Source organism: Rhopilema esculentum, chromosome 14, assembly GCF_057945365.1.
Source record: "Rhopilema esculentum isolate cy_ngs chromosome 14, ASM5794536v1, whole genome shotgun sequence".
In the NCBI taxonomy this organism is placed as follows: domain Eukaryota; kingdom Metazoa; phylum Cnidaria; class Scyphozoa; order Rhizostomeae; family Rhizostomatidae; genus Rhopilema; species Rhopilema esculentum.
Window position 1 is genome coordinate 10,227,912 of NC_142828.1, and position 27,338 is coordinate 10,255,249.

General features: G+C 36.7%; 2 protein-coding genes across 3 annotated transcripts in view; both read left to right on the top strand.

Annotated features, from left to right (window-relative positions):
• The window catches only part of LOC135696042 (dynein axonemal heavy chain 6), a 42,257-nt gene extending 29,906 nt beyond the window's left edge, over positions 1 to 12,351 (top strand). For both annotated transcript variants that reach the window (XM_065215305.2, XM_065215306.2), the window contains 19 exons: positions 663 to 858; positions 1,083 to 1,495; positions 2,062 to 2,202; positions 2,666 to 3,115; positions 3,260 to 3,955; positions 4,098 to 4,437; positions 4,858 to 5,106; positions 5,343 to 5,567; positions 5,960 to 6,170; positions 6,524 to 6,626; positions 7,017 to 7,241; positions 7,493 to 7,690; positions 7,975 to 8,165; positions 8,428 to 8,609; positions 9,099 to 9,310; positions 10,068 to 10,275; positions 10,528 to 10,679; positions 11,323 to 11,469; positions 12,076 to 12,351. In XM_065215305.2, coding sequence (XP_065071377.2) covers positions 663 to 858; positions 1,083 to 1,495; positions 2,062 to 2,202; positions 2,666 to 3,115; positions 3,260 to 3,955; positions 4,098 to 4,437; positions 4,858 to 5,106; positions 5,343 to 5,567; positions 5,960 to 6,170; positions 6,524 to 6,626; positions 7,017 to 7,241; positions 7,493 to 7,690; positions 7,975 to 8,165; positions 8,428 to 8,609; positions 9,099 to 9,310; positions 10,068 to 10,275; positions 10,528 to 10,679; positions 11,323 to 11,469; positions 12,076 to 12,282 — 4,746 coding nt within the window. In that variant the 3' untranslated portion in view covers positions 12,283 to 12,351. The remainder of the gene's footprint in view (positions 1 to 662; positions 859 to 1,082; positions 1,496 to 2,061; positions 2,203 to 2,665; positions 3,116 to 3,259; positions 3,956 to 4,097; positions 4,438 to 4,857; positions 5,107 to 5,342; positions 5,568 to 5,959; positions 6,171 to 6,523; positions 6,627 to 7,016; positions 7,242 to 7,492; positions 7,691 to 7,974; positions 8,166 to 8,427; positions 8,610 to 9,098; positions 9,311 to 10,067; positions 10,276 to 10,527; positions 10,680 to 11,322; positions 11,470 to 12,075) is intronic.
• A 1,593-nt stretch (positions 12,352 to 13,944) lies between these two features.
• Positions 13,945 to 27,305, top strand: LOC135696497 (uncharacterized). Its single transcript, XM_065215899.2, has 13 exons — positions 13,945 to 14,343; positions 15,206 to 15,328; positions 15,805 to 15,911; positions 17,113 to 17,208; positions 17,754 to 17,855; positions 18,306 to 18,378; positions 19,299 to 19,356; positions 19,793 to 19,862; positions 20,627 to 20,674; positions 20,947 to 21,051; positions 22,071 to 22,126; positions 22,741 to 22,843; positions 25,724 to 27,305. Exons 2-13 carry the CDS (start codon positions 15,250 to 15,252, stop codon positions 26,024 to 26,026), a joined length of 1,200 nt encoding a protein of 399 aa, XP_065071971.2. The 5' UTR covers positions 13,945 to 14,343; positions 15,206 to 15,249; the 3' UTR covers positions 26,027 to 27,305.
• The last annotated feature ends 33 nt before the right edge of the window (positions 27,306 to 27,338 follow it).

A 27,338-nucleotide genomic window follows, 5' to 3' on the forward strand; every position in this document is an offset into this window, starting at 1 on the left:
GACAAAAAGCGCCGAGACTCTCGACCCAGTACAGTAGTTTCTTAGGTCTAGAGAGTGGCCTATGAAGATGATATCTTACCGGTCCTGGCAAAATCGCTTTATGCTAAGGTTTCTGTAGTTATAATGGGAGAGGAAAATGTTAGCCCTTCGCAGCATATGGATGTCACCTTCAATGTGTTGCAATTTTAATTATAACTGCTGTTTGACAATTTTTTATTCTTTCAAAATTTATAGTTTTATTATTACAGCTTTAATAGTACTGACATCTTACTTGACTAAGTAACATTGTATTTTTTGACTAAGTAGATAGAATGGCGCAAACAGTTTGAGAAAAAGCAATTGTTTGGTTCCCCTTCTTCAAACTTAGTTATGTTTCAGGTGCATTAAGTTTAACCAAAAAATCGAAGCGCAAAGTAATTTGTTTGGCAGTATTTGATCTAAAAGCTCCCTAGTTGTCACAAATCTATGTTGCTGCTTCACTTGTGAACATTTTATGTTGTTTGTACCAGCAAAGGCTCAACGGATAATCGATTGAAGATGTCTAATGAGTAACGATGATTTACAAACAAGATATACTGGCAGTACCTGGCAGTATTCATTAGTATCATGGGTGCATGGAATTCAGATCACAGTTACTAAGTTATTTTTCTGCTATTTGCCAGGACACTGAGAATTTGATGGCGCAGCTCGCAAAGGATAGAGAGGCTGTTGACAAGGTACGGGCTGTTGTGCAGCGCGAGGAAGACATAACTGACAAAGAGGCGAAACGAGTAGAAGCCATTGCGGAAAGTGCCAGAAAGGATCTGGAACATGCTATGCCACAGCTGCAGATTGCCATTGAAATGCTGGATGCATTAAGTGAGTATTATGATAGCATTAGGATATTATTGCTATGTTTTAACTTCTTTCTGCTTCATAGAATACCTTTCATATTTCTCATCAAGTGCCCAAAGTATAATTATCATGTTTTTATAACCTCCTATGAAAATCTCTTATGAAAATATCGTTTTCGATCTGAAATCTGCTCTCTCTTTTGAATTATCTTCCTCAAAGATATTTAATTATGAATTCAAATCTTCAAGACAAAAATGACATTGTGGAGGTGCGAGCCTACACAAAACCACCAACAATGGTGATGACAGTAATGGCCGCAGTTTGCACCCTTCTGGGGCAAAAAACAGACTGGACAACGGCAAAGCATCTGCTGGGAGAGCAAGGCTTCCTGAAAAAACTCGTTGGCTATGATCGTAATAGCGTCACAAATCGAATTTACGACCGCGTAAAGAAGATTACGAAGAATCCTGATTTTAACCCAACAGCGATTGGCAAGATCTCGAAAGCATGCAAGAGCATGTGTGCCTGGGTACTAGCACTGCAGAATTTCACTGAGGTTTATCGAATGGTGCTACCGAAACAGCAGAAATGCGAGGAAGCACAAGAGGCATTGGCTGCGGCATACGAAAATCTGCAGCAGAAGCGATCGGCATTAAAACAGGTATCCAGTTTATCGTGCATTTAGTGCATTCTGTTTCTTATGAAAAGCAAAGTATAGTGGGTATTTTCAACTATATGTGAATTTTGAAGATCAATTTTTAACAGATTAACTGAATATTTTTTTTGAAATAGCTTGAATTATTTGTTTGTTTGTCAGACTATCAATAGCTCATTGGAATAACTAATCGTCCATTTTGATAATTTCAGTACAGTAGGTGTGATACAATACCAATCCTTGCGCAATTTCCAAAACTATTTATCTACACGATGTTTCCATGGTATAGCTCTTCTCTTCTTCAAATAATACTGTTTGTATTGTGCATTTCAATTTATTACTATCGAATATTTATGGGGTTGGCTCTTTTACAAACACTGTTTTAGAACAGGCAAGTATGTAACTGTACACAAGACGCATACTGCAATAGTAGGCAAAGTATCTCTTGCATACGTACATGAAATACGAAATGAATGTGAATTTTTGATATCACCTAAATATCAGAAACAGAATTGTTGTGAAATTTATTATACTTCCAAATAAATCTGCTTGTATTGATCATTTGTTGACAGGTTCAAGACCAGTTGGATTCCTTGCAAGCACAATATGACAACAGCTTTGCTGAGCTTGAATTTTTGGAAAACAAAAAGGAGCAAAGTATTGTTCGCTTACGACGAGCTGCAATTTTGACAAAGTCTCTTGCTGATGAGGAGGTACGTCTCTGCGTTTTCCTCTGCAATATGCTTCTCTTCACATATAATACTTTTTTTCTAAACAGTAAAGTAAAATTACCTATATTAATTTTACCTTGTTTATTGTTACCGTTGTTTATTGGTTGTACTTGCTTTTACTAGCTATTTGTATTTCTAATCATTATGAAGTTATTGTTGCATTAGCAATTAAAAGAATAAATGCAATGCTTACTGTCTACATAATATTAATTGGCAAATACAACTTACACAAAGATTTGCCATGAACATCGTATTTTCATGTCACAGGCAAGAACTGTTAACTTAAACCAGAAGGAGTTTTGCAGATTGCGATGATGATGTTAATAACGATGTTACTTTATTTAGAAAATTCACTTTTTTGACAGACTAGGCTATCCAATTTGATTTGCAAAATTTCTTATAAAGTGATTTCATTTAACTGTTTGGCTGCATCTCAACTTTCTAGGTTCGCTGGGAGAAGTCGGTGGAGAGTTTAAGCACCCAATCTGACGGACTTATCGGAAACACTTTGCTGGCTTCGGCTTCCATTGCGTATACCGGTGCACTCACCGTCTCTTATCGCAAAGACCTTTTGCGTCAATGGTGCAATACGTGTAAGCAACTAGGCGTTCCTCTCACCGAAAGCTATAATGTCATTGATTACCTAACCGAACCGATAACAATTCAAGACTGGCGAAACCGAGGCTTGCCTCATGATCAAGTGTCTGTAGAGAATGCTATTTTCATAACTAACACTCTACGGTGGCCATACATCATTGATCCTCAGAGCCAGGCAATACGCTGGGTGCACGAGCTTGAAGCAGAGAATGGCATTAAGGTTATCAAGGCCTCTGAAATGAATTTAATGAGAGTTTTGGAGCCAGCCCTGCGGTTGGGTGAACCAGTTATTATTGAGGTGAACTATTCTAAAGTCTTGATTCATGTTTATTGTATAAAAGAGTCAGTTTCTTGTTATCAAACCGATTTATTTTAGTTATGATACTTGAAAAATAGAAGTTAATGATCTTCTTCTAATGACAAAGTATGTTCTCTTTGGCAGGATGCTCCTGATACGCTTGACCCTGCACTTGATCCCATTTTAAACATGAACGCAAGATCTACAGAACACAACACGACGGTCAAGATCGGCGAAACAGAAATTGAATATAATCCAAAATTTCGCTTGTATATAACAACCCAGTCAGCCAATCCACATCTTCTCCCTGAAACATGCATCAAGGTTTGTGTAGTGAACTTCACTGTGACGTTGGAAGGCCTGCAAGACCAGCTATTATCAAACGTTGTTCATCAAGAGAGACCTGATTTGGAGACACAACGATGCATGTTGCTCGAGAGTCTGGTCAACGACAAAATGAGGCTGCAGAAAATAGAGGATCGCACTCTTGATCTGCTTAGCACGTCAATAGGCAATGTGTTGGACGATGAAAACTTGATCAACACACTTGACAATAGTAAAGACATGGTTGGCGTTATTCAGCGGAGGCTCAAGGATTCTAACGAAACGCAAGAAAGCATTCAAAGCAACAGGATCGTTTATAGTCCCGTTGCAGATCGCGGTGCCATTCTGTATTTTGTTATGAGCGATTTAGCTGCTATTGACGTCATGTACCAGTTTTCACTAAACTGGTTCATAGCCCTGTTTTCTAGCTGTATATCTACGTTTGAGACGTCAACCATTGATAGCACTGGGGCTTCTATAGCCAGCAAGACGTCAACAAGTACAGGCAGCAGAAAGGTTCGTTAAATCCAATGTAACCTTGTTACTGTGTTGTTTTCTTTTTATTTTAAAAATTTTTCAGAAGTTTTTAGAACCCTTGAGCTATGAAAAGCTGCTTCCAAAAATGAAATGTTATGACATCATATTATTTTATTTTCAGATCAGTCTGATCGAGAAGGCAAGGTCGTTTGCAGCTAGAAAGCAACTGAAACATCGTCGGTCAGAAACGAATAGAACACACCTAATGAATGCTGGGATTGATCAGTACTTGAGGACCATGATCGAGTTAATCACAGAGACAGTATACAGGGTGGTGTCTCGTGCAATGTTTGCGCAACACCAGATTCTCTTTTCCTTCTACTTGTGTGCTCGAATACACATGCACAGATCTACAGTTGGAAAGCAGCTTGTTGAAGACATTGATTGGCAATGTTTCCTTTATGGAAGCAAAACAAAGCTCTTTAGCACTGGGGATGAGAAAGAACTATCGCCTCGAAGAGGTACATCTCTAGGTTTTTCGGATACTGAAAATTGTTTAAGCACTTGACTGATTTTGTTTTAATTAGCCATAACAAAAGGCACTACTTGGTGAAAAATCTACAACATAGAACAGGATTCTACATGACTTTACTACACAAATATGGATACAAATCTCCCAAAATGATTTTAAATTCCATTCAATTCTAACAGAAACTCTGCTGTAAATTAGGGCGTAGTTCTATAGACTTTCTGTTGACAGGACACTTTTCATTACTGGTTGTCTATTTAAAGATGCAGCAATGGCTACTTTCATATCCGTTGACTCTTTTCAACATAGATTATACAATAATTGGTTTGAAGGAATTTATGCAAAAATCAATTAACCCTTTACTTCAATAATGCTGTAATATCTCAATTAAGCTCGATTGATTGTGTTGCAGAAGGATCGAGCACGTCTGTTACAGCTCAGGGATCTTTGGGACAGTTAATAACAGCAATGACAAAACCACCTGCAAAATGGATTTCTCAAGATTCCTGGCAAGAATGTCTGCAGCTATCTGACATGATCTCGTCTTTCTCCGGGATTTGCAGTCATATTGTCAATAACCCACAATACTGGCTGTCTTTCTATAATTCAACTGAGCCATTCAGATACCTTGGTGACTATGATGAATCCACTGGCGACGCTAGTAAGTGAATTTTTGGCTTTAGTGTTTAGGCCAGGACTATTCTAAGTTGCTACCTCGACGTTTATGACGTAAGCTCAATCAAAACCGAGCACTCTGCAATAGACCGGTCAAGAGTTATTATAAATTTTTGACATTTTTTTAGGCTCTTATATGTCTTGAAACTTTTTTCACATTCATAATATTTAACTGGTTTCTGCTTCACAATCATATAGCGATTATTTATATTATTCCAATAGATTCGAATCAAAAAGCATCAACAGGGTGGTCACCAAACCAACTGACGAACTTCCAGCAACTAATTCTGATCAAAATCTTCCGCTCTGAGTGCCTGCTTGCTTCTGTAAGAGAATACGTTGTCTCGGAAATGGGAGCTAAGTACGTCACGCCGGCTGGTTTTGATCTTCAAGAATTTTTCGAGGATTCAAATTGCAGAACTCCTCTTATCTTCATTTTGTCGCCAGGTATAGACGCTTTTTCTTGTAATTTCCTATTCTTTTTATCTTTTCTTTGATAGCAACATTTGATTTTACAACAAGAATTTAATTTATCGATAGAACAATTTATCGTTTTCAAAATTAGCTAAAGGCAGGTAAATTGAATAGACATTTTTGGTTGCTTTAGTCGTGTAAAGTGTGATGCAAGACAATTTGTTCATGTATCGAGGCTCCATTGAAACCTTTATGTTGTTACCAAGGAACAGACATTCTGTTTAGCACTGTTTAAAATTATGTTTTATGTTTGCAGTCTTCATAATTTCTCAAAAGTTTGGGAAGATATTCAGGATTGATTTTTGAATCCTTATTACTAACCAGGGAGAGACCCGTGCTTTATAATTCATGTGTTTTCGTAACAGGATCCGATCCAACATCCGAATTGCTGAGGTTCGCTAAAGACGTCAGAGGCAGCACACTTCATTTGGACATGATATCGCTTGGAAGAGGTCAGGGGCCTAAAGCGGAGGAGCTCATTAGGAAAGCCTATTCTCAAAAGGGGAAGTGGGTCTTCCTGCAGAATTGCCATCTTGCTGCATCGTTTATGCCAAATCTAAGGGAAATTGTTCGCGGGTAAGGAGTTGTTTTTTCTTTCATTTCAAGGCTGCATTGTTTCATGAGTTGCGTTTCATGCCGCGTTTGTTTACTTTAAATTAAGATATATATATATATATAAAACTGTGTTTTGGTATTGTGCAAAAGATTTTGACAACAGGGTGATGCTTTTGACAACACTACTGGGCTCCCCCCATCGCAAAAAGTACTTGGATCACGCACTGCTTAAAATGGTTGGATACAAATTCAAAGCAGACTAGTTGGATTTAAGCTCTAGCTTGTAGGATTATAAAGTGTACAATTTGGTACCTTCCCTGGATTTGTTTTATTAGTGAAGGAATTCATTTACAGTGTCGATTTCTTCCTTCTAGCATTTGTAACCCTGCAACTGACGTGGACCCTCAATTCCGGCTTTGGTTAAGTTCAAAACCTGACCTGGTATTTCCATCGCCGGTTCTTCAAGCCGGGCTGAAGGTAATTATAACCTTGCATCGCATTTCCCCAATTCATTTGCATAAATCTATCATTGCCTAAGCAAAATAGAACTATACTGTATGTTTTAAATAAGGTTTTCAAAAGGTTTATGTCGATTAGAAATTTGCTATCTGGCCTCCTGAATAATGCTTAAACGTTGCGGGTTGTCATTGTTAGAGAGACGAACGAGCAAAAATCTTCAAATGTGTGAGGCAACCCTCCGTTTTTGAGTCAAAAAGCGTGCGTAATAATGACTTCGTTCCATGCGCATGCTCTTTCACACCAGAACGGGGGGCTGCCTCACCTTTAATTATTTCTAGTTTAAGGATGATAAGGATGTTGCAACGAATAATGCGGAGGAGATCTGATTTGATTGTCTTTGTCTTACAGATGACAGTTGAACCACCACCAGGGTTAAAAGCCAACTTGCAACGCTCGCTTGCTAATGTAACTGGTATATTGGGAGAGAAGATCAGCAAAAGTAATTTCGAATCGATTGAATGGAAACGGCTTCTTTTTGGGTTGTGCTTTTTCAATGCAGTTGTTCAGGAGAGGCGAAAATTTGGCTCTCTTGGTTGGAACATCTCCTATGAGTTTATTAATTCTGACCTCGAGGTATTCTTTTTCTAATATTTTCATTGCAGTGTTTGGTAGAGAATCTCTTTTTAAATATGCATGTTAAATTCTTCATGGCTAAAGCTGATCTGCATTTACTTGCTATTTTTATTTTTCCTTGCCTGTATAGCAATACCTTTCTTGCAATGATCTGCTATGCCCCTTAGAAACCAATTGTTTATACCCAGTTGTTGACAATTTGTTTTCCTAACGACTAAGAGCTTCTGAACGAGCATTGCTTCCGTCCATAGGTCTCTGTATTGACTCTGTATGATCTGTTATCGGAAAATCGAAAGGTTCCTTGGAAAGCTTTGAAACTCTTGACAGGTGAAATTATCTACGGTGGGAGAGTGACAGACACCTGGGACCAGATCCGACTTCTAAGTTTGCTGGAAGCCTTTTTCAATGAACAAATTTTAAATGATGGATATCTTTACCTGGGGCTTGAGGTCAGTTAGCTTAATGAATTTTGAAATGTTTTTTCTAAGACCACTTAATAAAAACACCGTTAATCAGCTGATAAAACCTCCATTGTTTTGTTAACGTGAGATAAAATTTCCAAAAACGCAATGTTTTTTATCATAATTTTTCTTCTGAAGCTTGGCATATTCGCAAGTTTTTTTCAGTGCAAATTTTCTTATGAAAAAGTGAATGTCAGCAAAGCATACCGCATAAACATTGTTAATAAAAGGTTATATTGCACTTGCTTATTTTAACCTTCGTTTCTTTCCAGTCTTACGAGTGCCCAGATAAGAATATTGAGTTCGATGAGCTTAAATGCTGCGTGGAGAGCTTGCCATCGATGGACCCTCCAGAGGTTTTTGGGATGCATCCAAATGCTGAGACTGAGCACTTGAAGCACAGCAGCAAGCGAATTGTGGAGTCTCTTATTCTTATGCAACCAAGAACTAGTGTCGTGCTTGGGTAGGCAGATTATAAATGTTGACATGGCTTTGTGTTGGTTTTTACATATCTTATATAAACCTTGATGTCGTTTAATTGATAAAACCTTTTTATATGGACTAGCCTTTGCAGTTTTATTGTAGTTGGATCTAGCTCAATAGCAATTTTTGTGCAGCTGCACTTTCCCCTATCATCTAGTTAGTGAGCTTTGTAAGGTTTTCTTCAGTTAACATCAATCAAACTGACATGTGCTGCTCTTTGTGAAAATAATGTCATTTTCCAGACAGGGCAAAAGTAACGACGAACGAGTTTTGGAAGCTATCGCCGACATCGACCGTGTTCTTCCAATTGAAGTGCCAGTTCATAGCGCAGGTCCGAGCAGGGCATCCACAAAAACTCCGTCAAGAAAGACCCCATCAAGATCCTCATCAAAATCGATGCCAGTGTATCATTTTCAGAAAAGAGGCAAGCTTTTGTCAAGTCTTGTTACTTTTTTGTTGTTACTGCAATTTCATCGTATATGCCGTATTAATTTAACGCCATGTAGTTCAAACACAACTCAATGTGTATTTTGGGTTTCGATATGTCACAGTCGTATAACTTCATATGTGCCTGAATATTTGCTTCACTGAATTTATAAAGGATCTAGAAATGCAGTTCGTGTTTAAATATATTTTATCGAATGTGGCTAACCTGGCTCTTTGATATCAAAGATCTTATTTACTACCAGCATTTTCTATCAGCTCTTTATACCTCAATACTGCTGAAACTTCTAGTACCACTTTCTCCCGCTCTCCGCTTCCATCAGTCTCTGTCCTAGCGCCATTACTTGCTACTACTTTCTTTATTTTTCTTTGACAAGCTACCCTTTAATGGCATTTGATATTACTAATGTTCAACTATTTGATCTTTTTACGTCCACAATATGATCCTTTTTGCCTCCTTTTTCTACAGAATCAGGCATTTTGACAAACGAACAAGCCAGCGCTTCTGCCCTAGTCGCCTTCTTGAGGCAAGAGCACCTTCGATACAATGAGCTGTTGCAAACTGTGCATGCTTCTCTTGATGCCCTCCAGTCCGCTGTGAGGGGTGAAATTGTTATGTCTGAAACACTGGAGGCTACCTACTCAGCACTTTTACACAATCACGTGCCCCTTGAATGGAAGGTAGGGATGCTTATCCATCACTTTTATCCTATCTTTTAGGACCGACTATGTTTTGCCAACGAATATCATGCCTGTTGTCTGGTAAATCTACTTAGTTATCTTAGTATATCTCAGTCTACTTATTATAGATTTTTGCAATTGCCATGTTTATTTCGTTTGTCATTATTTCTCATGCTAGGCGCTAATTTCTGCATCATTCTCTTTTGAAAACAACTTTCAATCGTCTTGTATCTTGTGCGCATTCTAATTTATCTGTCCACGTGTTTTCAGAAAATGCTTAGTTAGGGAGCAGTGAGTTCGAGTATTTGTTTGAGGAGGTTTTCAAGAGGTTTGATTCTCAAATCATGTTTTGCCAAAAAAATTTCTCTCTCTTTGTGAAGAACTCCAAATCTTGGTTTCTTCCTTTCATTTGGGTTGATCTGATTGGGTTCATTTTTCTCTTTATCTTGTAAAATTTTTGCAATTGACTCTCATTTTACGAAATAGCTGCTGTGCAATGCTCTCGGCGCTGCTACCTTGCCTTGTTTGCAGCGCTACATGAAGTATTTTTATCATTATCATGTATGGGAACGACCCTGCATGATCAATTCGAACGATGAGTGGTTATCAAAGGCTTAATAACTTGACTCGAAATTCTTTTTTCCCAAATGTGCCTGCAAATGAGCTGTGTTTGGAAAATATTCAACATAAAGAGGGACCTTTTCTCCGCTAATAATTTTATCCGATTTCTAAATTGAGAATTTTTCTTTTTTTCCAGAAAATGTCATATTCTTCTGTAAAGCCCCTTGCATCTTGGATAGACAATTTGATGAAGAGAATTGATTTTGTTGGACGTTGGGTAGATCTGGTTAAGGCTAAAGAAAAGACTCTGTCGAGACAGCAGAGCAGAACATCTTCATCTCAGTTCAATGTTCCTTCAGACAGTCCACGTTGCTTCTGGTTGCCGGCATTTTACTTCCCACAAGGTAACAGGAATCGTCATTAAGTTCGTGTTTGCAGTTGTGTGCTCTGATTTCGTCGGGACGGGGCCTCTTCAAGATATGTTGGGTTTAAAAGTCTTAGTTCTCCAGGGCATTACATCTTCCTTTATTCAATAAGTGCAAATATTCTGTGCGCTCTTTTTTTCTCGTGGATAATTATGTTACCAGTGATCTTTCATTTTTCGCATTAGCCTTATTTTGCCACTTTATATCGAGAAGATTTTTGCGTTGTTGCAGGTTTTCTGACTGCAGTTCTCCAATCTCACGCAAGACAAAATTCTGTGGCAGTCGATTCTTTATCATTTGAATACCAAGTGACGAACAGTTACTGGTGCCCACAAGATACTAGTAGCGACAAAGACATTGACATCAATGCTGTATCTTTCGAGGTAAATACACCACTTCTGTTTATAAAAATTCAGATTTCTTTATTGGCAATTTTGATTCTAGAGCAAGCTAGTTCTTGTAATAGAATGTATTTTTTCTGATAGCGAAAAATCCACGGAGGGTGTATTTTTATACATTTGAGGACAACAAAATATTTTATTATTTAACTTGATAATGTGTTACCTAAAATTCACTTTTTATTCAAGCGTGTCCGGAATTTTGAATCAAGTCAGATTAACATCGAAGTAAACTTCAATTATTGCATTACTAAGTGCAATTTTCGCTCTGAAAACTTCAGTTCATGTCCATTGAAGTTATTCGCCAAAACCCATCCAAAATAGATCTACCTATTTTATAATTATTGAATCCTAAGAACCATACTTTTCATTGGAGCGAATTTTCTCTCACAGGTTTCAAGCCTTTCATTTTGTTCTTTGAAATAAGCCCGCATAAGTAAACAAGTCCCCAATTGAGCAGATCTTTCCCGGTATCTATTTGGATTTATTCAAAGCATTCGGGTTTGCGTAAAATATTTATGAATCTTTTTGTTAGTATTTCTGAAGAGATGCTAACAGAGAAGTTACTTGTTAGACTCTAATCTCAATCAGTATCAGAATTTAGATTGATATTTTGGCTTATTTCTAGGCTGGCAGTTTTGTGGACAAAGGCATTCTAATCGCCGGACTGTTTCTGGATGGTGCCAAGTGGAACGTGAATGAGAACACTCTGGAGGAGTCCTCGCCTAAGCAGAGGTTTTCTCCTTTGCCTGAAGCACAGTTAGTGCCTACTCAGGTAATCACATTCGATATCCGTAAAATGGAACTTGCCCCTAATATTTAAGCCTTTTTAAGACCATTTAACAGGTTTTCTATCTATACTTTAATGTGAATGTGAAATGTAGAGTTATGTTTTGCCCGTCTGAATTTCTGTTTAAATTTGTGATCCTTGTTTGTAAGAGCCCTGTTAAAGAGCAGAAACATAGGAAAATGATGCGAATTGCAGCTAATCTACGTCGTTTAGAAGTTCTCAGTTCTCTGAAAGGCGAGTCGATAGGGTTAGTTGTTCCATTGGGGTACTTGAGTCATGAGGGTTATTGGGGAAACCCCATAGCAAGTGAATAACAAGCAGTCTTTCAAGTTAAGAAACATCCTGTTTACAGTCAAATATTCCTTATAACCTGAGCTATGTTATTCAATTTACGCATTTATGAAACAGCTAGCCGCGAGAACTTAAAAGGTAGGTAGCCAAGCAAAGCTATATATCAATTGATCCCATTACTTTCGGGTATTGCTTCATGCTGTGTCGATTGTATTTCTTAAATATTACATCTGCCTTGGCATCCCACATCAATTGAATTAATAGACGGATCTCTATCTCTGCCTGTACATTCATTAATAGGTCGAAAGAGCCTCTAAGCAAGATGAAAAAGAAGACGGTTGTCGATCATACCTGTGTCCTGTGTACCAAACATCTTTGCGAACAAGTTCATTGACATCTTCACGTCATACAATGAATTTCGTTTCTTCGATTCGACTCAGAACAAGCGTACATGAAGACCATTGGATAAGGCGGGGAGTCGCACTCTTGTGTCAGACAGATGACTAATAATATCACAATGAATGGGAAGAAATTATACTTTTGTTTTGTATAAATATTGCCTTCATATCGTTATTTTCAATAGGATTATTATGATGCTGAGTAAATACAAGATTGTTAGCAAAATGCACCTTTAAATTAAACTGTTAGTTTAAATCTTTGTTACCGGGAGTTTAGGTCTAGAAGTAGGGCAAATGACACAAAATTCGATAAAATTAGCTACTTTTTCGTTATATGCTTATCAAAGAAACAGAAATTTCAAACAGAAAATGATATCAGAAAATGGCCAGAGAATACCAGCAAAGTCATGAAAATAATAGCAATTAATAAAGAAAATTGTTAGTTTTAGGTCCTATGTTTCAAATCATCACAGGTTTGTTGTTTTATCAACTAAGATAGTTTAATACTCTAACTGTTTGTACATATTCTTATTATTTTATTGTCATGTACATATTGTTATTAGAGAGAATATTTTTTGAAGTTTGAATTTATATTTATTTGTGAGACATATTTTGTTTTTATTGGCTTTGAATAAATTTGCTCTAGTGCCAGAAAAGAGAACCTTGGCTTTTATTTGTCTTTCAAACTTGTATCAGGCACCGCGCAGCCATTGGGTTAGCAGGGGCTATAGCCCATCCACTTTTTTGCAATAGTAGGCTAGAAAATTTTTTGAAGGTTTACTCTAACGCAACTTTGGATAGTTCACTCCTATGTAATAGCAGTTCTCATTGACTGGGAACCATTTTTGTTCTTTTTCTAGGTGTTTCATCTTGTTTAATGATATGAGGTATTTTCTAACTTGGTTAGCTTGGTTTTTTATTACCCTCAAGCTAATTATATCTATTTTTATAGTTATTGATATCTTCTCTGAACCAGACTCTTTTTAAAAATTCAATAGAAATAAGCGAGCATTTTCTGAAAGGGGCATTTTCCGGCGTTTAAGAGGGTGTGGCCTCAAAAAAATTTCGGTCACACCCAATTCAGCCCCTCTACTTTTAAAGTAGTGCGCGGTCCCTGACTTGTATGCACTTATTGCTCAAGCCCTAGAGACACATTTTAGACACTAACCAATAGCTATGAAATGATTATCATTTGACAGTGCTTGTAAAGAATTTTTACCATTTTGCAAAAAAAGACTCATGTAATTTCATTAAAGCCTAAAAACGCGTAACAAACCGTATTTCGGTGAAAGAACTTTGAATTATTTGTGCTTGTTGTGTCGTGGACGCTCACAAAAATGTCTGTTTTAGGCTTTCAGCCCTTTTTTCCCAAAATTTTGCTGATTCGGAAAATTTTCGGATCCCAATACCAATGAACGATTTGGTCGGTCGGTAAACTAAGCTAGCTTTCATGTAAACCGGATTTTAAGACCTTTTTAGACGGGATGCTGGGGTGTCAAAAGCCATTTGAATAGCAAAGCTCGTAATATATTTGTCGGATAAATTACTTGATAATGGCTACCTTTAAAGAAAATCGCAAAATGTCTCAAAATGAAGAGGGAGGATGAGGCAAGTCCTATATGACAGAACAGGACTTGCCCAGACTGAACTATGACGAAGTATGAGCTTTTCATAGTAAATTCCTTTCAGTCTAATGATTCTGAACTACGCTCTCGATTGTATTTTTATATCTCTTGATTGTACGATCTTGATTGTACGTCGTGCTTTTTGCACCAAAATGCCTTCATATTTTTAGCAGACTGCATATCCGGTGTTGAAAAAGCAGAATGCCTTTCAAAATACAAAAGAAAAACTATTTTTGAGGTAATGTTGTTCGCCAAATATCCCGAAATGTTGCAACCTTAAGTACAAAAATGAAGTAACTGTCACTAATACATAATAATTTCTAATAAAGGCCTCCAAGTCTTGGTCCTTGGTTCTCCTTTGAATCTGTAGGGGAGGGGGATTCAGAACGAGAGCATCAAGCACCCCCAAATTCTTTGAACGAGTTCAAGGCTGACTGTGTCGTCATTACGAGGCTAATCCAAAGCATGATAGCAAAATGGTGGATGTAAATACTGCTTTTTGAATTGAAAATTGGAAGTCTTCACAAATTATCAACTGCATGAAGGTAAGGTAGTTGAAGTTGCATGCGTATACTATTTTTTGCACTGATTTGCTGAAGCATTATAAAATTAGGGTTTATTTTAGCGCAGAAATATAATGACTACCCCAAGTGGCTCCTTTTTAGGCACTTTGAAAATCGTCATTATAAAGCATGCCAAACCAATATCTTCAGCCTCAAGACATCAAGGCTGGAATATTGCTTGCAGCTAGGGGTAGCCGAATTCATACATTTCTTCCCACCTTTCAGATCATAGAATATATGGGTTTCCTTGTCATGGATTTTGAAAGTCGTGCAGAATCTTAAGCCATATACAATACAAATCATTTCTGTGGACATTTAATTTTGCTTCCGTATATTTACTCAATGCAACTATCAGGCAACTCTATTTTTAGTATACCTTAAAATCAAATTAAACAAATATCAATTGTCTTTTTGTAACAATTTGAGGCGGATACCTGCCAGACTGGAAGCTTTGTTTCTTGCTCGGCCAAGTTGATTGAAAGTTTGCAACTACATGCCTGAAATCTCACACTTTTAAGAAATTTGTATTGTCGATTAATAAGGCAAAATGTTGTTAGATAGGGACTTTGCGTAGCCAATATGCAAAAGCAAGTGGATGGAAAATTTGAGTATTGCTTGTGCGTGACAAAGTTTCCAGTCTATGATACCTGTCTGAATCTGCTAAGAGGCTGTCCATTGATTCTGCTCTTCTGTAAGTGAAAAGCTTTTTACAATTTGTCATTTCATCTTTCCTTAATGAAATTTACTTGATTAAAAGCAGATGCTAATAAGCTTTTTCTGCAAACTTGTGAACAAAACTTTTTACTGGTTACTCTTCTTTTCTAATTTTCTCTTATTGCCTCAGGTGCTGGATTATTTAAAGAACCTATAATTTGCAAATGGGAAGCTATGGTTTGGTTTTATTGCAGAAGAGGATTTTTCAATCTCTCAAGAAAACATGTTATTTGGAAGAGAAGTTTCAAAACTGGTAAGATTCATATGAAGCCTATAATTTCGATTTTTAAGATGCCATTTGCTTTTGTAATTTATTTTTTTCCTCAAGATTTTCTTCATATTTGATATTTTTTTCACAAGAGATTTCAAAATAATTTGAATCATTTTACACCAACCAATCATTTTTCAAATCTAGTATGGTGGACCACAGCAAAAATATGAGTGAGTAAAAATAATCAGCAAGCTGAGTGCAAATAAACTAATTGGGAATTATTTTAACTAAAATATGAACCACCTAATATTTAAATTCCCCTTTTATTCAGTTTTTATATGGTCTTTAGGGACGACTTCTCAAATCTTGCTTCAATGATATTTATCTGTTTTCTTGATTCTGCACATCTATGATTCTTTTTGTTTTTCTTGTTAAAATTGTTTTTTTCCTCTTTAATGTAAAATTGATATTTATAATTGCTTTATTTTGTTGTTGCATATTAAGCTTTTATTTCCTAGGAACTGTGTGTCATTGTAATGACAGAATATCATGGAGTCCTCAAGTAGAAATGTATGTCAGGAAAATGGTCAACAGATATGATCTGCTTAGTGAAAAGATGATAAATGTTGGTATTCTACATAGCTTTATCTGAGTAATATCTTCTTTGTTTTGAAAATTTTTTAAGTTTACTTGTATAAACCATTTTATACAATGGTATGTATAAAATGGTTTACCTCTAAATGTAATAGGGGATTTTACCCTGATTAGCAACCAAAGGTGTAAATTTTTGCAGCAAAACTTTTTTCCAAGGGGGTTTCACACCCTCATGCCCCCACAAAGTGATGGACCCTCCCTCTCTACTGCAATTCTTTGTAGAGTTTGTTGATGTGACTGCATGTCTGAAAGGCATTTCATCATTATCAAACATTCCTTAATGAATTTCAGCTTAGTGGACAAGGGAAGCTGCAGGCCCCCAGACACACTAATCTTGTAACTGTAATCATTTGTGGGATTTTGTTTTAACTTTTGCCATAGAAGTAATTTCAACAAAAAACATGATCATTTGAATGTTTGATAAATGTTAAATGTCATGACCATCTTTTCATTCACCACAACACATCATTTGTCATTTAGATAGGATCATAAATTTCCTGTCACAGGAATTAGATTGTTCATCCTCTTGATGTGACCACACCTCATGACTTCTTAGTTTGGTCATTTCAGGGACTCAAACCCCAACATTTTGGATCTGTTGTCTGCAACCCAGACCACTGATCCATCCTCATACCCAAGAATCAGATTGCTCTAAAGTTTTGTCCGGCATGCAAGAAATACTTTTTGCACTGGATTGACTTCTTTTCTCAAATCAAATTGAACCGCTTCAAACCCCCCTCCCCAATTGTTTCCACCTTATTTACTATTACATTGAGCCATTTTGACTCCTTCCCCAGTTGTTCTCCCCCTCCCCTGTTTATTTTGTACTAGAGAGTGCACAGTTTGTGAAGTTAAAGGCTCTAACATTAAGTCCTTATCTTATGTATTTTGATAATTAACTTTGTTTACCATGTCTGGTGGTATGAGTGTCTTGTGTTAATAGATTGTTCAATTAACTGCAGCTACAATATACACCTACACCAAATATAATTGCGTAGCCTAGCATTCTACTTATTTTTATGATTATCTAAAACGTTGCCTTGGTTACTTGCTCTGTGAGTCACTATGGCTTTGGAAGGTTTAGAGAAACATTTTTGCTGCCCATTTTTTGTTTGCCTCATGACCCATTGTTCGTTCATTATTCAAGCTTTGGCTATTAATTTTCTTTCCAGGATCTTGACCAGTCAGAAATCAAGAAAACATCAAAAGCTTTGCAGCAATTAGCTCCTGTGAAGGAGCTGTATCACACTCTCCTTTCTAAACGCAAGGTACCTTGTTATGTTAAATATGAATCATCGCAATATCTTAAAATTATCTTAGTTGTCAATTATAAAAGTAAAAGTGCAGATTCGATATCCTTTGCCAGGCCTTTTCGTAAGAAATAGCCCACGCGAGTGGCCCATCGCTCGCTGCTCTGCGCGAGCGATCGCTCTTATAGTGAAAAATTGTTCAGGACTGTTATAAGGTACCCTTTTGTTTGAGGTAACATCAAATGAAAAAGAACTGTTACGATTATCTGCAATGCACTCCAAGAAGGACTAAATCCCCTTTATAAGTGTGCTTCGTCTATAAACTTTACGTACATCACGATGATCATAAAGACGTTATTGCCGATGATCGCAAAATGTTGTACCATACATTTTAAAAAAGCTTTACTGCCCAGAAAATTTCCAAAGTGCTATTGTTGTTAATTACTAAGTACCTAAAGTATTCCTAAACATTCGCTGTGGAATTGATTTTGCCTGCTTTGCATTAGTTGCTATAACCATCCAAATTTGATGAATGTGCAGTGATATGTTATCTTTTTGTGAAGGAATTGTTGGAGTTATCATCAGAAATGATTGATGATGAAGAATTCTCGAAACTGGTTACTGAGGAGATCCAAGACTACCGCAATCAGATAAACGATGTGCAGGTTCACATATTTCCTACGTTTTTACACAATATAAATCACTTGTTTGTATCTAAGTGGACCAGCTGCGAATTTTTTGTAGGGAAATTGAATAATCCTTCGTTGTAATTCCTTATAATTATTGTAGCATATGGTCAATTTCATTTTGTCCCATTTTGCTGGCTCAGTTTAAGAAGGACATTGGAACCTGAGGAGTGTCATTGGGTTACAGGATTGTGTTAAAAGCCTAATAAAATCCAATCAAGCTGAGTTAATTTATCTCAGGCTGAAGACAGCTAGTCAAATGAGAATCAGACCCAATCAGGCCAAATTTCAGTGGAATGAACTTGTTTCTTCAATTGTTGAATTTAAGCACCGCCCCAGGCTCTCATCTCCGACGAGCGTTTCTGAATGGTTCACAGTTTTTGTTCATTATCAAGCTTTAAACCATCTTTACTGCTCTTCCTATTTCAGCAAGATCTTGTTTCTATGTTGTCACCTAAAGATACTGATGACGAAAATAGTGCAATTTTAGAGGTTAGAGCTGGTATGTCCTCTCAAATTTACATAATAAAATTTTTCATATTTATTTCCATTGTAATTTTGTTCATACTTAAGTTGTGTCCCTGGCCGTCTATTTCATTCTGAGATGTTTTGATACTTGCACGGTCCTATTTATCTACCAGCGCCTACTTTAAGATTGTCAGCAGAAAAATTGCTTTGACTTTGCTTTCAGGAATTCAAATCTACAAATCATTAATTGATACTCTTCAATACCCTGTGTCATCCATGAGCACTGGCACGTGTCAATGATATGCCTTCATTGATAGCATAGCGGTCAAATCTTTGATTTTTTTTTTAATTTTTTTTTTCTCATCAATGATTCAACATTTGGAGCTGTTTTTATACCGAAAGGCCGCCGGTTCACACATGTTTAGAACAAAACTTGAAAAACTTGAATTGGCTGAGAGCTCTGTTCGCTACCATGTTCTAAGCCAATCAGCACACAAAATTTTCACAACAAAATCGCTTCGCAGCTAGAATTAGGCCCATTTTCGCCATTTCAGCGTGTTTTTACCACATTGTCTACAAAAAGCATTGCACGCCTCTACAAAGCGAATTTCCACCTTATTTTTTGTCTAGTTCATCATCATGCGTTGCTATTTAACCTATATTGGCGCCACTGTTCGATCGCAAAGAATTATATAAAAAAACACCTTGCAAATGATCGATAAATTTCGTGTCGAGATTCAGGTAAATTACGTTTTTACCTCTCCCCACCCAAAGCGCTTTAGACATTTCACATTTAGACAAAATCAATTATATACATACTTATATAATTAAAGTCTGTTTCGAAATCCATAATTACTTTTCTGTTGCCACACAAGAAGGCTTGTTTTTCATAATCTTTATTACCTATTTACTAAAAATATTTAGAAAAGATGATTAAAGCGACTTTATATGCAGGAACTGGTGGAAAAGAAGCATCTCTTTTCGCAGCGGAAATCTTTGCTATGTATCAAAAGTGAGTGACATTTTCAATCTTAAGCTTTTGCCTAACGAGCAAAAAATTTGTGTTAAACATTGCCCAGCTTGTTTTTTTCCAGAAATTTTGTCTTGGTCCTTTTATGGGCGTAATTTCTCATATTGTTCAACGATAGTGGTGAGTTTAGCAGAACATCAAATAGAATCTTAAAATTAATGAATCTTTAATGATTATTTATTTTGAGCTAATTTTGGTTCCAATCCGTATTATTTCATAATATACTTTTCGAATACTGACACTGTCATATTTGAAATATATATTTTGTACAGGTAATAGTATTGGATTCAGTATGGGGATTTTTATCTCAAAAATCCCCATACTTTTATTTGCTTCTATTAAAGCCATGTTTACGAAGCAGTGCTATGTTTTATCGACTCCCGCCGTTTAATTTTCCTCTTTGCATTTCTCTTTGAAGGTTTTCCTCGGGCCAGCGTTGGAACTTTGATGTGTTGAGCCATAGCGTCGGAGAGTCAGAGGGGATTAAGGTAGCAACCTTGGAGATCATTTACAACAACGATTGCCTATTATTGTTCAATGTTATTGATCTAATTTAAATGATATTTGCCATAACAAAATGTAAGAAGTGTGAGGTTTATTAAACTTCTATTAATGCTCAACATCTTCCAGTAACGACGTAAAGAAAACTACGTTATTTTCTCTGGTCTTGCCAACCCTTACTTATCCAGACAACATGCACCGCAACAACATGTTTTTTCATCGTAAAATTTGCAAATACGAATAGTTCCGAGGGATAAAAACAGCTAGAATTTGCGCTAAAGTCATTGTAGCCTGAATTGCTCCAGAAATCAACTAAACAAGATCTGGGTTTAGAAAGCATGAGGCATCTGAATTCGGTGCAAATATCTTGATAAAATTTTTTGGAAATCTTACTTAAAGATCTTGCGTAGAGAAATTTGTAACAGAAAGTCTGATGATTGACTGCGTCGAAAACTGTTTTGTTTATCATCAATGCCACGTGATGTCTACGCTATCTAAAACATCAAGTAGTTTCATTTTGATTCTGTGTTTAAGTATAATTATCAATGTCCGGATAGAAGACGAGCTTTTTAGAGTCAATTTGCTTAACGTCTAGCCCTACCATTGCATTTAAATACTAGGACTAGTAATGCTAGAGAATCTTTCACTTGACTTATAAGAATAATAATGGCTGACAGTAATTTTTGACAGTAACATTAATTGCTTTACCAGCCCTTAAATTCAGTCAAATGATGATTTATTTTTTTTGTAGGATGCCTCAGCTAGTATATCAGGTGACAATGTGTTTGGGTCACTAAAAGTAAGTGTTGTATGGTATGACAGCAGCTTTTTTCTTTATTTCCCTGCTTTCGTTGTAAAGAAGTGTATAGTGCTCTAGGAGTGGTATAGTGCCCTGCTATATTTTGAAAACCGGATTCATTTGGAAGTTAAACATTTGAAGGGAAACCCTGCATTAAGTCTGATGATAAATCACTCTGCAGGCCATTCAGAGAAATCTTTATTGAAAGTAACATGATAGCTTTTTATTATGTTTTGATCAAGTATGTTAGTCTTGTTTTGTTTTATTTGCAGTTCGAAATTGGGGTGCATCGCGTGCAAAGAATCCCAGTTACAGAATCTCAGGGTCGAGTTCACACATCAACAATAACTGTAGCTGTTTTACCACAGCCTAGCGAAGTAACTGCTATTTTTTGAATCTTATTTTCTCGAAGATGGTTTCGTTACTAATAGCCTTTAGGCACTCTGAATTGCCAAGAAAGTGCTGTCCTTTGCACGAATAACATCTTATTCGTCGTTGCTGCATATACTTTTGTGTAAGGTTTTCTTCTCTTTTATGTATTACCTTTTGCAACATGCTCGCGGGACATGGTATTTAACTCTGTTCTCCAAATCCTGAGTAGCGCCTTCTCCTTACCCTGCTCCACATTTGCGCATCAACTTTTTGAATAGATTGCAGCATGATTTAAGCTTGTGACCATACTGCAGGAAATCAATTTCTATGACATTTTTGTTTGATCTTCAAATTTTTTACTTGAACCAAGGAGTTTCTAGATAACGTCCTCCCCATAGAGAAATCAGAAGTTTGGTATGTAAAGTAGGCGGAAATATTTCTTTAAATCTTCTGATATATAGAACCCAGCTTAGTTTTTTATCAAATAATTATTTCCATGTGTAACAAAGTTTAATAAGAATAATTTTTTTTGGACTGAAGGAATTTTACCGATATATATTTCCACTCTCCTTTAATTCACTGTCTGATGTTTCATACTATACTGTACATCAATTATCGATCGTTTCATCACACGATGAGTGCCATTCTTTGCTGCTAAAATGTTAACGCTTTTCTAAATCTTGGAATTCATTATGTTTTTGTCCATAAGCTTACAGTAAGTCATTTATTCAGGGTACTCAAAGCTGAATCAATAAGATCAAGATAAAAAGAACCTTATTTTATCTTGTTGAGAAACACAACTTTTTTGACTATTAGCTGTTAATCTCGTCTATTTTTCCTTTTTTTATTAAAATCATCTTATTGTCTTTTTCATTGATTGCCTGAATTACATAGCCCCCAGCCCCCTAACCCCCTTCTCTGCTTAATTTCCAACTTAGGATCAGAAGGTATAGTTATTGGAGGTTATTTTGGAATGCTCCGATAATAGCTGTCAAATAAATGTCCCTTATATTTGACCTTCTAGATCGATATTACTGTGAACCAATCAGACCTCAGGATTGAGACATTTCGATCGTCCGGGTAATTTTATTTCGTTCATATCATTTTTCAGATTTGAATACATTTTTTGAAGCATTATCTTAGACTGATGTAATTTCCTATTGAAATCATTTTGAATTTAACGGCAGTCCTGTTTTCCGTTTTGCTGACCTAAGCTCACGTTGCAGATCCCCCGCATAAACATTCCTTTGATTCATCCGATTCATCCGAGATATTTTTAACTCGTGCCCTTGCTCTCTAATTGATTTATTCTGGTTTTTACCCGTATTGGCAGTAGTTTAGCCATTTTAGATATAAATCTACTAAAAATTGTTTGATTCTGAAAAAGGTAGGCAAAATCGATATCAATATGTTTAACTCATGCCCTTGCTCTCTAATTGATTTATTCTGGTATTTAGCCGTATTGGCAACATTTTAGCCATTCTAGATATAAATCTTCTACAAAATTGTTTGATACTGAAAAAGAAACGCAAAATAACGTGAAGCAAAATGTTAAAATTATGTGGCAATGATCGAAATTGGGTGATCTGATTTTGAAGCGTCTGTCTGCATTGTACATCCATCTGCTGTTGTTGGCCTTGTGGTTATATCACAATGTTTAAAACCCAAGGTAAAATGTTTCTTGTCCATTGTAGCCCCGGCGGTCAGCACGTGAACAAAACGGACAGTGCTGTCCGAGTAATTCATATTCCTAGCGGATTGACTGTATCATGCCAGGAAGATCGGTCGCAGATAAAGGTAACAACATTATAATATCTTTGCTTTGCAACTAACCTCATTAGAGGGCATAATATTATTAAGACTTGCACCATAAATATCACGAATTAATAAATATCATAAATATCACGCTTTTCTTTCCAATTTTTCCTTTCTTTCCTCCCTTTCCTTCAAGTTATCTTAAGTTGTTTCGTCCTCTTCTATTATTTTCTTCTACTTCACTTTTTTCGTCCATTTGACTTGACCTGTCTCTCTTTTACCTTTCTTTATCTCTTCTTTCTCTATTTTTTCCAAGTTTCCTTACTCTTTTACATTTGTCATAAATTTTTCGACAAGTTTTTTACTGCAACGGTGTGATTAACTACTGAATTACTCATGTAAACCCCAGTGGAATTCGCACATCAGCGTCATTTTTCTGCATTCCCTACCCAAGATCTTGACTTCTTTTCAAAGGTACCCTTGTCAAAAGGAAAAGTTTAATGTTTTCCTTGTGAGACCCAATGTTAACAAGCAATAAAATTTGTCAAGGAACGTTTGCCTTTGTTCGTGGTGGCTTATTTTTCCTCCGTAGTATACCAGTCTAAAAGTCTTAAGGATTTCAACTCCTTCGTAGTTTTCCCGCGATGCTGTGTTATTAATACTGATAAAATATGCAATCGATTGTCAAGTTATTGCCCGCAACTCGCGCGCGATAGCGCGCGAGTGAAGGGCTTATAGTCTGCCCCGCGTATAATTAGCATATGGAATCTTCAGTTCATGTTGTCAGCACTTTGTCAGCAGATTTTGTCACTTTTCTGCTGCCATGACAACTGTCAATCAATTTCATTGTCAATCAATCGGCTTTGTCGAGGACGTCGTTAATCGCCACCTCTTTTTGCGGAAGGCAATTATCTTCGGAGCGTTGCTCTGCCAAGACTCTGCTAAAGGCCTTCGGTTTTTTTGGCACGAAAACGGTGCTGCATCAAGCTCGGTTCTCCGCAATGGATGGAAGTTTTGATTCGAAGTTTTGGGAATCGAAACCAGTCGAATGCCACACCTTTCTCCCAAAAATTCGAGACCGTACGAGCAAAAGTTATGATTGTCATGATTATCGCCTGTACATCGCTGTACGAATCCTTTATCGCAATCGATTTTAGGTGTACCCGTTCTATCACGTGTCCATTTTCATACGTCTTTGTATACTTCTCGAAAACGAAAAATAAATGTCAAACCCTCGAAAAACTTAATGATTTTCAAAAGGGCGTTGGACTAAAATCAAAAGCAAACTGGACACCAAAAATTCTTGATAAAAAGAATAGTTTAGCATCAACTAGAGCAGCTGTTTTTATAAAATTGTGAAAACCCAAGATGGTGTCTTCTTCGAATGTCCTGACCCAAATTTTCAAAACAATCATTATCAAGTAACTAATTGTTTGCGGGCAGTACTAGCAAGAGCTATTTCTAGTAGTAATTGTTTATTTATTTTGCATTGGACCATTGTTTAAACGATACAGTGTGTTGCCAATAATATAAATCTGGATTTCGCTCTGCAAATTTTCATTGGAAATGTTATCACCATAGTCATAGAGCAGTATATCCCAGACTGCACTGGGCTCAGCTGTTCCGATCCCCCCCCCCCAAACAATTTCATGTTTACTATTAGAAGTAATTTCTTAGAGTAAAAGTTATGTAGCACATTGATATTCAAAAGATAGCTAGTTGATCAACGTATAATATAACAATGATAGCTAGTTATCACATCAGTGCTCCATGGGCTTTGACACAGGTTAACATCCATATTTAATTTAACATAAGATTTTGATAAAGCTCTTTTGTTTTGCAAAGAGGGCAGGGGCATGGTCCCCCGCTCCCTTCCTTCGTCAGAGGTCCTGTGTTGCTAGATGACATGAAAAAGAAGACATGCTGTGGTACTTTTATTGTACAAAATGCTTTTGTATTATTTGATATGATAGAAAGGAAGTAAAAGCAAGACAATTGAAAGAAAGTTCGGAGTCATTTAATAATTACAAGCCAAGAAATCTTTCAGTCAAGAGCGTTTCCTCTCCATATTTTCTTTATCTCCTTAAGTTAATTTTTCTGTTTGTTCTTACTTTCCTTTTTTTTGCCCGTCTCTAACCGCAATGTCAGTTTGACTGGTTCTTACTGTTTTGTTCGTAACACGTGCCCCAAACATATAATACTACCTATAACTTGCCCACTGTCCACTGTGACATAAACATGAATTTCATCAGATTTCTTAATTTCTATATAGTATTTGAATTAGATTACCAGTACCCATATCAGTACTCTCACTTCCATTCTGCTAACTTGATTTTAAAAGTATTCTTACCCACATTAATTTTACTTCTTAATATAACATGTCTCCTTTTATTACAAAGCACTCCAGGAACAGTCCCAAGTACACCCTTTCTTCACTCATTCTTTGTTTCACTGCAATTTCTTTGTACCCTATTTTGGTCAAATTCAACATTCTCAAAGTTTACTGATCGTAGGGAACAGCCTGATTTTGGGTGCTAACCATATACATGGTAGAATTATGTCACAGAATTACCTACAATGCTTGCCAAAAGTCTTGGTACACTAACGTCAGTTTTCAAAGGCAAATTCAGACATTCCCCTTCCCCTTTTGAACAATGTTGGTTTGCTAAAAAATGATTTAGGAGATTAGGAAGAACGCTTTTTCGGCGACTTTTATGATATTTTTCTAAATCTTCGACATTGTTAAGAGGGGATAGGTGCGAAAACTTAAAAAAAGAATTGAAAAATATAGAAGCACAACGCAAATTGCTGGGTGTTCCAAGTACTTTCGACAATGCTTCCAGTACAAAGGATAATGTGGTAGCCCCTGCAACACACCCCAATTTACGTTGCTATCATAGAATACCTACTATTTAATTTCAGAACAAGTTACAAGCTATTACTCTTTTGCGAACGAAGCTCTATGACATCGAAAGACAGAAGGCTGATAAACTTAGAAAAGAAACACGAAAGTTGCAGATTGGCAGCGGAGATAGATCCGAACGGATTCGGACTTATAATTTCCTTCAAGACAGGATAACTGATCACAGAGTGGGCGTGTCCCTGCATGGCGTTCAGGAATTTTTACAAGGTGGTGAAAAACTACTGAGCCTGATCGAAGAGTTAAGGACTACGGAAAAAGTTTTAGCATTTAATAAACTAGTTAATCTAGCTAAGAATATATAATTTTTCAATTGATGTGATTTAAGCTTTGTTAATTCAACAATTAGCTGTTTTCTGCATTCAAATTGTATCTCAAATGTTTCATGTGAAGTTTGGAATGAGAGTGCTCCATGTATCTGTGCACAAAATGATAATTCCCCAATGGTTCCGTCTACTATATTCAAAGTTTAACAAAGATACAAGTGGACCTTATTTCACAGGCTTTCTTGAAGCGAAGCGAATCTTTCAGACAATTATTACTGATAATACTTAGGAAACATGCTTTTTAGGGTGTTCTTTAGGGTGTTGAAAGTCCTGCGTCATAGACTGGGGGCGAGTAACGTCATCATGACTTCCTTGGTTTTTGTCATTTGGATTTTGTGATTGAAGGATCATTTCTTAAAAAAGTATGACTGCGTTTTAGGCTTTAAGGTGTTTGTTATTTAGAATTTTCAAAAATTCATTTGTTTATATCCCTGTTTTCTTTCATTTCCATGAATTTCTGAGCAATGTTTTATTCTGATCTGCTGGATTGGTTGTTCTGCTTCCATTAACACACTTGGTGAATATAAAGAACATTTGATAATACCTGAAAAGCAAGGCCTACGTCACCGGGAGGCCGGGGTGGCCATGGCCCTCTCCCCACTTGTTTGCGAAGCAAGTAGTGTTAGAGCTGCAGTGAAAGGGGAAAGAAGCTTTGGCCCCCTTCTTTTGCTGGCCTTGCCCCCCCCCCACTTTCAAATTCATGACGTGGGCCCTGAGAAGTCTTTTCCTCTGTATGGTTATTAAGTTTTGCTTAGTCATAAAGTTCATTATTAACTAGTTTTTAAACTATTCTTATAGACCATGGTTTTCCTCAAGAAAGCTTTGTATGTCTAACGTTCACAGATTGTCGAAGATACAAAACTATTGAAGTTTCCTCCTGTAAAATGTTTACCTACCCTGGGTACCAGACTCATTAAATTTTACCTCGATAACAAATTTAATTCTTCCCTAAGAAACCGATTTCTGGCAGACTGCTAATTTGTTTCTTAGAGTTTAGTTTTGGGTTTTTAATATTGTCAATACGTTTTTTCATTGAAACGAGATTTTAAATTTATTTTGCCAAGAGTATTTGGGACACATGAGGACCTACCTACATTTTTATCGGAAAATAACAGGGGCAGCCGCGTGTCATTCTTCTAAGCTCGAGTCAGAGACAAGAGACCACAATGTTCTTCTTAGCGTCATATCTTTAAAAAACCAAAAAGGTCAACATAGCATGCTCATATTGAACGGTTTGAGGAACAGTAAACTGAAGCACATGTTTGGCCTTTTATTTGTGCCATGTTTATAT

Excerpts from the sequence above, each read along its gene's own strand:
- LOC135696497 (XM_065215899.2), top strand. The coding sequence starts at position 15,250 with ATGGTTTGGTTTTATTGCAGAAGAGGATTTTTCAATCTCTCAAGAAAA. Across the intron at positions 17,856-18,305 it reads ATCAGATAAACGATGTGCAG|CAAGATCTTGTTTCTATGTT; the intron begins GTTCACATATTT and ends TTCCTATTTCAG. Across the intron at positions 19,863-20,626 it reads GAGAGTCAGAGGGGATTAAG|GATGCCTCAGCTAGTATATC; the intron begins GTAGCAACCTTG and ends TTTTTTTTGTAG.